Source organism: Rana temporaria, chromosome 4, assembly GCF_905171775.1.
Source record: "Rana temporaria chromosome 4, aRanTem1.1, whole genome shotgun sequence".
Taxonomy (NCBI): Eukaryota; Metazoa; Chordata; class Amphibia; order Anura; family Ranidae; genus Rana; species Rana temporaria.
The window spans coordinates 126298992-126308893 of NC_053492.1; the positions used below are offsets into that span (position 1 = coordinate 126298992).

The 9902-nt window shown below is 38.7% G+C and overlaps 1 protein-coding gene across 6 annotated transcripts in view; it reads left to right on the forward strand.

Annotated features, from left to right (window-relative positions):
- PAX3 (paired box 3) overlaps positions 1-8260 on the forward strand; it is a 71747-nt gene extending 63487 nt beyond the window's left edge. For all 6 annotated transcript variants that reach the window (XM_040349041.1, XM_040349045.1, XM_040349043.1 and 3 more), the window contains 2 exons: positions 4643-4889; positions 6323-8260. In XM_040349041.1, the coding sequence (XP_040204975.1) occupies positions 4643-4889; positions 6323-6357 (282 nt within the window). In that variant the 3' untranslated portion in view covers positions 6358-8260. The remainder of the gene's footprint in view (positions 1-4642; positions 4890-6322) is intronic.
- Positions 8261-9902: the final 1642 nt, after the last annotated feature.

A 9902-nucleotide genomic window follows, 5' to 3' on the forward strand; every position in this document is an offset into this window, starting at 1 on the left:
GGACCAATAAGCCTAAAATAAATGCTGGCTTATGCCAAATAAACATGGCAAATAATTAAAAAATCTGTTCTAAATTGTGGTCAAAAAACATTATAACTACTCAAGTGAAATGAGTTTAAACACACTTTCCTAGGAAAGATTATGTTGTTTTTTTTCTATTTTTTTTTTTAAATATGTCTGACAGGCAGGGATTGGGAAAGCTCATATTTTCACAATGAAATAAAATGAAACCACCTGCAAGGACCATTAAAGTGATGTAGCGTTCCCTCTGGTTTACTCATCAGCATATGGGATGTTTAGTAGTCTGTGAAGTTTGAAGGATTGGGAAGTTCTGAGTGTGTCACTAGATTTCTCCATATATAAACAAGAAAAGTACAAGAAAAGTACACAGCAATTCCGACCGTCCAAAACGCACTGACGTAAAACACTACCATGAGCTGAGAAGTTCAATGCTTCCGAGCATGCGTCGACTTGATTCTGAGCATGCCTGGATTTTTCTCCGATGGAGTTCCACACAGATGATCAGAATTTCCTATCGTTTTTTTTTTTTCATCTGAAAAATTTAAAACATGTTCTATTTTTTTACACGGATGGAAAAAAGCCCATCAGACTTTTTTCATTGGAAAAACTGATCGTGTGTACACGGCATAAGAGTGCTCAAACTGGTCAATTGGAAAAATGGCAGTCACTGGCGCCACTGGCATTCAAATTAGCACCCTGCCGCCCTGCAAAAAGTATGTTTGTAATAAAAAAAAAATTACTCTCTCAGATCAGCAGATTGCAGATCACACAATGTTGGAATCCAAGCAATCATGATTTATGATTGTATTTAGTTGTGTTAACTGGACAAATGTGTGCTTGGATTAAAACAAATGCAAAAGTTTACAATTCCCCTTTTTAACTACCCGGTAATCATTTTGCTCCTTTTAAAAAAAAGGCATTACCATTGCAGATAGCGTTTCCCTTGACCAATATTGATAAAAGTTGTCATTAGTGACAATGTTAGAGTGAGCAGTTAATATTTTCCTATAGAGGGGTAAACTTCTTGGGCTTCATGTACACTAGCAGCTCCTAAACTTGAGTTTAGGAGCTCTTGGCATTTTTTTTTCTTAAACTCAACTCCAAAAAAGCTATGTGTCAATGTATACAAAGGCTTTAACTAGAATTTAGGAGCTGCTGTGGTTAGGCGAGGTTCAACCTCCCTCTCCTGAATGCGGAATTGCGCTCAGGATTGGAATGTATTGACTGTCGGCCACAGGAACACGCAAAAGGCTGCAAAATCACAGAGCGATCTTACCACTTTTTGTGTATTTCCACAGCCATGGTAAATGTAGGCAGGGTGTAAACAAAGCCATAATCTGGTCACAGAAATTAGTGGATTGTTGGACATACAGGCCAAGGGTCACATTTAGAGCTCTTTATAATCTCTGGAGAAAACTCTTGTGTCTTATTCAAAATGTTATTTTCTTAGCATATAAGATTAGGCAGCTATAAAAGACCTTAATTTATCCAAGTTTCATATTCATGAAAACATTTTTTTTTGTTTTAGGCCGAATACACATGGGCCGAATGTCGGGAGAAAACAGCCGGTTTAGAAAAAAAAAAACCTCTGACATTCGGCCCGTGTGTATGTCCATTTGACCGGCTTCTGTCTGACAAGCATGCTGGAAAACCAGCAGCCGTACGACTCCCAATCAGCGCTCTCAGCCAATGGCAGAGAGCACTGATCGGAGTGTTCTGGCGAGGGGGGCGCCCCCTGTCAGAACACAACAGCTCAGTGGGGGAGATCGCTAAACTAACCTTGCATTGTTAATTGGAGAAGAGAGCACTCAGATGACCTCAGAAGTGAGCTTCTGTCTCTTCATTATCCAATTACAGTCTTTACCATACATATTCTCTTTGACTGCAATGGAAACAGATACATTATTTTGACCTTGTGTAGTATCTGGCAGGGGTGTCTGTATTAAAAATTTGGCTTAGGAGATTTCATTTTTTTGGGTTAGTTAAAGGCAGTTCAGACATGCACGTTAATTGAGCTATTTAGCTTTTTACGTTTCTTGCCTATGATTGATTATAAAAGACAAAAGATGCAGTGACATACATTTAGATCAGTCATAGACATAGCTATGTAGGATCTTGTAAATATGCATAGGAAACAATAGCCATGGCAATTCTTGCTCTAGTAATGGGGCTAGAAAAACGCTATCAAAACACCATCTGCTGAAAACTGTCCTATAATATATTCTTCAGTGTACCTCATTTACATAATATCTGTACCTATCTCTACAACTTTGTCCTACATGGTCAAAACACCACTAAATTGTTAAGGTGAGGATCAGTGTACATAGTGTGTACATAGTGTGGTAGTGCACAGAAACTGTTCACTTAGCAAATGGAATGTTCACTGAGCTTAGTAAATAAACTAAATGAACAGTATCTACATTAGTTAATCAGCCCAAATGTATATTGAAAAGAAGAACTATAACAGACATGATGATGGAATTGCCCACATACATGGTGTGCTTTTAGAAGGAGTTTACAATAAGTGGTCTTTGTTGGAGAAATCCCATGAAGACATAAGCCTGATTAAACCCACATGATGGAGATGTTCATATAAAAGTATGGGGGATAGAATCTGCCATAGTTTGATTCATGCCCGTGTGAACATGGCTAAGGAATTCACAGCCATTCCACTCAACAGTAATAGCGCAGAGCAGGTGGCACCATTTTTCTTAGAACTGGAATATCTGGCCCCCATCTGTTTCACATTACAATAGAGCAATGCTCTGGACATCTTCAGGACAACATGTCCAGCTTCCTGTGGTGAAAGCTTCCGTAAATTACACGCTACACATGTGTTAGGGTCAATATGAACTGAACACATCAAGTTAACGTTAACCCTTTTTTAGTAAGGAACATATTTTTTACAGGGAAATGTCACTGTTAAGAATACTGAAAAGTATAGTAAACCAAAGCAACAAATGTATTTTTATATTTCAGTCTTCTGACCTCAGTAAATTGAAATACGATTGTTTACTCTGGGCTACTACACTCTGCTGTGTACACTTATTTTATTATAGCAGAACTGCATCTGAGCACCACAAATCAAAAGCATTAGTTAATACATTTGTATTACTCAAAGCAAACTCACCCATCCATCTATGTGCTTTATTTTGTTGAGAAATCACTTTGATAAACACATCCTAGCATTTCTGGTTGTGGCCATCTTGAGTAAGGGCAGATGACTCATGTAGCGTTTACTTCCTGGAATCCATCTGTCCTGAGCTGGTATGTAGGCAGGAGGGTGTGTTTAACTGTGAAAACCCCTCCTTCCTTCCTGAAGACTTCTGTAATGTATGATATTAATTGATCTGAGCCCAAAGGGAACCTAAAGAGAAAAATGTAGAATCTCTATTGTCTTTAGCAACCTATTTTATTCAGCTATATTCCCCCTATCCCATGGGGGCTAAATGTTCCTTAAAGTATGTTTTATAAAGGGTATGTCTATAAAAATTTGATATTTCAGTTTGTGGAAGGCAATGGCAACCTGAATGACCTTCTACTTTAGTCCTTTAGAACACTAGTTGAAAGATCTTAAAGATCTGAAAGACCTGTTCTTCACATCTGCTTGGAGGGTTCTACTTTACCAAATTGAATTTATATTTTGGAGAATGCAGCAAACAAATGAGAAAAAAAAATCTGCAGTTGAAGAGAGGAAAAAAAATTGTGGATAGTACTAAAATGTTTTTGTATGGTGACGGAATTCAAGTTAGAAGGAGCAAGGATGAGGCAATGGAAGATTAAGAAGCACAAACTATGGGTTGGAATAGTTCATAGTGTGCTATAGATCCTTATTACATTATGGAAGTCCTCAGGAAAACATATCCATTACAGTGCCCAACCTGGTTACGGATACTGTCAATCCAAAGCCTAATAGATATCTTTTAAGTGTGTGAGAGCATTTCACAGAGGTTTGCCTCTACAAACACTGATGTTCAGTCTTTCACATTGGAAACAAGAGCCTGTCTGGAACAGGAAACAAAGTTAACTAAATACTCACTAGTTTAGTATGGTGGATTAAACCAAGGTGACCGTGCCCTTCCCTTAGTTGTCCATTCAGGTGAAAAGGTCAAGACGCTCAGGAAAAAAAAGAAAGAATACAGAGGTCATCTAGCCTCAGGCTACCACTCCTTTAGCTTCTAAACAGTCATAAACTGAGAAATAAAATTACAATAGATGCTGATTCAATACAGGTAGCTTTGCAAGGAATTACATTCCAATTCATACAATGGTGCCACATACATAGAATGACAACCTCTAACCGTCTGAAAAATCATTCTAGCATTTCATGTTAAAAACCCCTTTGTGAATGTCAGACAATGCATTAATAATATGTTATCTGGCATCAAAACAACAACTTGAACATTGGAGGCTTTATAAATACAGCAAATTATAATCAATTAAATGTTGAATTTAAGTAATTATGCCACTCTAATTTTACCCAGCACACCTTCAATGATGAGGTTGTCAGCTTGAAATAAGTATTGGAGTTGAGTCTTAATAGGCTTTGTTTATATATTATACAGACAAGTAATCCCAGTCATAATCGTGTAGCATTGACCATATTTTTTTTGTCCTTTAGGTAATGGGTCTTCTGACTAACCATGGTGGAGTGCCTCATCAGCCACAGACTGACTATGCCTTATCTCCACTAACTGGGGGTCTTGAGCCCACCACTGCTGTATCAGCAAGTTGTAGCCAGAGACTAGAGCACATGAAGAGTTTGGATAGCCTATCAACATCACAATCTTACTGTCCGCCAACCTACAGCACATCAGGATATAGCATGGAGCCTGTAACGGGATATCAGTATGGCCAATATGGACAGAGTGAGTATACTTAATACTTTATTGGTAGTACACTATATGGTCAAAAGTATGTGGACTACCCTCCAAATTACTAAGTTTAGGTGTTTCCAATGAAGGATACAGTTACTATTATATCATACAAAGACATTTTGGATAATTGTGGGCTTCCAGCCCTGTGTCAACAGTTTTAAAATTTGGCCCTTAGAGCCGGTTCACACAGGCGTGCCTCGTCAGGCGACTTAGATACCTGACAAGTCGCGCTCCGTTCTGTACTGTGGAACCATTCTAATAGGAGCGACTCAAGTCGCTCTGACTTAGAAAAAGGTTCCTGTACTACTTTGGGACGACTTCAGGGCGACTTGCATTGACTTCAATACAGAAGTCATTTTGCAAGTCGCGTCTGAACTCTTGGGCAGATCGCCTTGCCGAGTCGCTCGGCAAGTTGTGCTACACCTGTGTGAACGGGCTGTTACTGTTTCAGCATGATTGTGTCTCTGTACACAAAGCAAACTTCCTAAAGACATTGTTTGAAACGTTTGGTTTGCCAAGTGGCTTGCAAAGAGCCCTGAACACAACCTTACTGAACACCTCTTGGATAAATTAATCTCTAAGAATACTGATTGTGAGCCAGATCTTCAAATTCAACATGACTACCTGACTTCAAAAATACTGTTTTGTGTAAACACACTCCAACATTACTTGGAAAGCCTTCCCTGGATGTAGCCTATTATAGTTGCCAGAAGGGGAAGTTAGACAACACCATATTAATGACCTTGATTTTGGAATGGGATGCCATATTGCTGTGATGGTCAGGTGTCCATATACATATAGTGTATATGCAATGGTTTACTCTGTATTTAAAAATACAGTATAGTCATCTACAGCATTGCACGTGAAAAGTTGTAGATTGTCTCCAAAACTTGAACTTAACTTTTAACTATTCCCATTCAGGCAGCAGGCACTGTTCACATGCAGTGAGCTGACTTTTTATCAGATAAAGCACAAAACAAGAAACATTATGGCTTCCTACAGAAGGCTGATGACGCCTTTTTTTCACTGAGTCTCTTTTGTCTCCGGTGCTCGTTGATTGTTCTCTGAAAAACATCTGTTGCATAATTATTTGCTTAAGTGATGTCAAGGACATCTTGAGGTGATTACGTGCCGAGACATGAGACCTGACCGCCATTAGGTAAAACAGAAGGTTTTGCCCGACATGCAATAACCACGGGCATGCCCTGTATTAAACACAGATGTCTTTAATCAAGTCAGTTCAAGAGTCATTAACGGATATGATCACAGATTCTGAGGGGTTTGTCAAACTTGTCCCCGGAATAAAAATATTAGCCCGATTCTTTGATATACCGGTATTACATATGACAATGTCAAGCTATGGTTTAGGTTGGCTTGTGAACGAAACTGTTTTGATATCATCTAAGCATCTCTCTTTTCCACAGGTGCCTTTCATTATTTGAAACCAGACATCGCATAGGATGACTGTCCCTCTGATGGTGTTATCTCCGGAAGTTTAGACAGGATGGATACTCTCATCAATTTGTAGCCCAAACTGGAGCTTAACTACAAAATAAACAAATAGACAATTATTGCTTTTCTAAAAGTGAAGTGCAAGATAGGAAATGCCACAATCCAGACTGCTGTTCGGAGCAAACGTGGATAGCTTGTGTGTCTGCTGAAAGGGCTGATCTGGCCTTACAAATTGAGCATCCATATCTTGGGTAGAAGTCACCAACTGTTTGCGAATCCACACAACTCTGGCTAACAAGTTACACCTTTTTTCAAGTCCCAGGCGAACTACTCAGAACAGTACACCATCATAGAAGACAAACCACCCAATGCCAAAAATTCTGATGATGACAAAGTTTGTGGAGCAAGTTGGGAGGAATTATTTTTAACTTTCTACCCTGTTTCATATCACAGTCATGGGTTAGGATAAGAAGACTTTTATGTCACAAATGACCACACAAATGGACATGGAACAGGAAAAAAAATGTAAAACTCTGTGCCACATGATGCCCAGTCATGAAGAAGTGTTGTCGTTGTGTGGCTTGAATTGACTGTGTGGTTAACATTCCAATTGTTCATGTAATTATTATGAAGTGGAATTAGCCACTTAAAATTTATGCTTGATCTAAATAGAAAAAAGTTTATAAAGACTTAACTAGAATTAATACCCTACATCCAAGAACTCTGAGATGCATTTTGGAGTGATAAATTCAATAAAAAAACAATAGGATGATCCAGCACCAAATTTGGACTAAATTATATCAATTACCTGGCTGTCAACGTGCAATACCATACCTCACTTCAATTTCCCTGTCAATGAATTTGTATTTTGCTGCAGCTATATTTCATTTAAAAAAAAAAACTTTCTAGACTTTGTTTGCCACTTTTCTAGATGAAAAGACCACTTAAGCACAGTGAAAGGACATTCCATAATTTTTTCTGTATTTTGTTTACCTATACTGAATGTATACCCAGTTGTGGATTGATGGCTGTTGTTGAACCTTAATCCAACAAAGAATGCCAGTAGTTCAACCGTATTTGCCAAGCCACAAGTTGCTCCAGAGTTGAAAGAAATCATTCTGAAGCCAAGCCAAGTCAAGTGCTTAAGACAATTTTTACATATGCCACCAAATAAGTTACAGAACCAGGGATTTTGTGTTACATTTCGGGCTTATCACATGAAATATAGAGAATAGTTTAACAACTTTAGCCAAACAGTGCTGATGTATAAAAACATGGAGGAAAGAACATAAGAATGTCTCCCATAGTAACCAATCAGATTCAAACTTCAGTCTTGTTAATTTAAAAACAATGATTTTTGAATCTGTTTGGTTACAAAAACATTTGTGTTCCATTTTTATGCATTAGCCCTTCCATTTTATTACAGAGGAGTATTTCATTTTTATTATGCTAAATCTCCAAAAGTCAGCAAAATAAACTGCTGCTCATGCTATGTAGGCGATGGGCATGCATAAATCAAACAACATGTAGGTGGAGATGCCTGTGAACCACTTTTATTGCTAGATGGGTATGCAATAAAAAGAATTAGCGGATTTTCTTGTAGCCAAAGTGAAAAGCTTTTGGCAGGGGGTTGAAGAGTTACAGTTTTATTTATTTCTTTGTTCTTTTTGTCAGGTAAAGCGAGGTAGAGCGCAAAATACATTCCTTCAAGAATGATGGGTAATGATTTAGGGGTTTAGATAGGATAGATTTAGCGCTGAGATTATACTTTCGTCTTAGAGGTGATGGAAGAAGTCAAATTTTATCTGTGTTGTAGCTGGTCTTACCGGCAACAGATGCTGCAATAAATATGTTTCATGTAAAAAAAGTGCAGTAAATATTTACTATTTATAATAAACTGTTATAAAGAATGGTGGTCCAGTGTGCGTTTAAACTTGACTCTATGATGCTTGAGAATATTACCATTGTTACCAACAGATGCAATCCCTGCAAAAACAGCACTCATATTGGCATTGTATCAAAAAAGAGACATATTACATATAATAGGACTAGATCCCAAAATGTCTCACAATGCGTATCTGTTCATACACTACAATGGAAGTCTGAACACATGTAACATATATGCAGAAGGTAATGGTATTTTGGTGAAAATACAGCATGTAAGCTTGCAATCCATACCAAAAGTCTTACTGTTGTACCTCTTCTATATAATCGAAGCATGCTGAAGAACATTAGGGCTACAGGTCAATTTTTACTTGCAGTTCTCAAAACATATATGTAAAGAAGACATGGGTGTAGCCATAATCATACTGTCTATTAAGTGAAGCAGGTTGGGATTAGAGGTGACCTAACTGGGTCACTACTAGAAACAAGTAAGCCAATTTACCCAAACCAGAATTCAGATTATATTGCAACCACACACCCAACGACCTTTGTCAGACTTCCAATATTGCCTTGCATGCCCTCCATTTTCCCTGTGCTTGGCCACCCTTTATGACAAACAGTCATATGTGGTATGTGTCTTTAGAAACAAACTTGATGTAAAAGCATTGCAGAAGAAAAGTGGTCACCATTTTTGAGGCCGCCAATGTTGAACACTTGCTCTCACTTTATTTGGTATTACAGTCAAAGTAAGTTGTAGATGCATTGGCTAACTGACAGTTAGCTGTCAGTAACTTCTCAATCAGTGTGCTATAAATGCATGGAATAAACTCATTCACACGGATAGCCAAGCAGGATGGTAGGAAGTAAGACTGAAAATTCTAACACAAATTAAAGTTTTGAAGAAGTATGGATTTTCTTTTTATTTCAGAATCATACCTACCTAGGTGGATGCAGCGTTTGTCCGATGCTGCATCTGTCCCCTGGCACCTCTAAGAACCGAGCAATCTAACACTGCCGATCGCTCGGTTCTCAGAGCTCCCTGAGCAGAGTGCTGGTGACTGTCTGTCAGCAGCTCTCTGCTCTGTCCCCCTGCACTCACTAGAGTGCTGGGCTGTGGAGAGGAGGACACAGCCAGCTCAGGCTCTCAGCTGCTTGCTGAGAGGCTGAGCCGGGTGCCGGTCCAGGCATGTGGGCAGATCCTGACCATATGGTCACGATGCTTTCCAAGCCTGGACTGGCTCTGTGGCATCAGCCGATAGCGGGCTACAGCCTGCTGTCTGCTGAAAATGGGTCACAGGAGTGCGGAATGAACTGCACTCATATGATCTGCAGGAGAAGTACAATCAAGCCAGCTTTGGCTTTACATCTTTAAGGTTGGTTTTCTGTGTGCAGTTCAACAAGTATGTGTATTGAAGGCTATAGCATTGCAAAATTTTTCCTGAGAAATTACAAAGTGCTGTGGTAGCTGAGTAACAAATACAGACCGTGTGTTTTTTTTTATTTTGGTAACATTTCACATCAATCAAATGGCGACCTATTTCCTACAAGTATTGCATTTTACTATCAGGGCACAGTGCTAAAATTTGCATTCTGTCTGTTAGACAATACTATGCAGCTATTTCATATAAATAGAGAATCTAATTTGTAATTAAAGTGTTAGTTCACCTC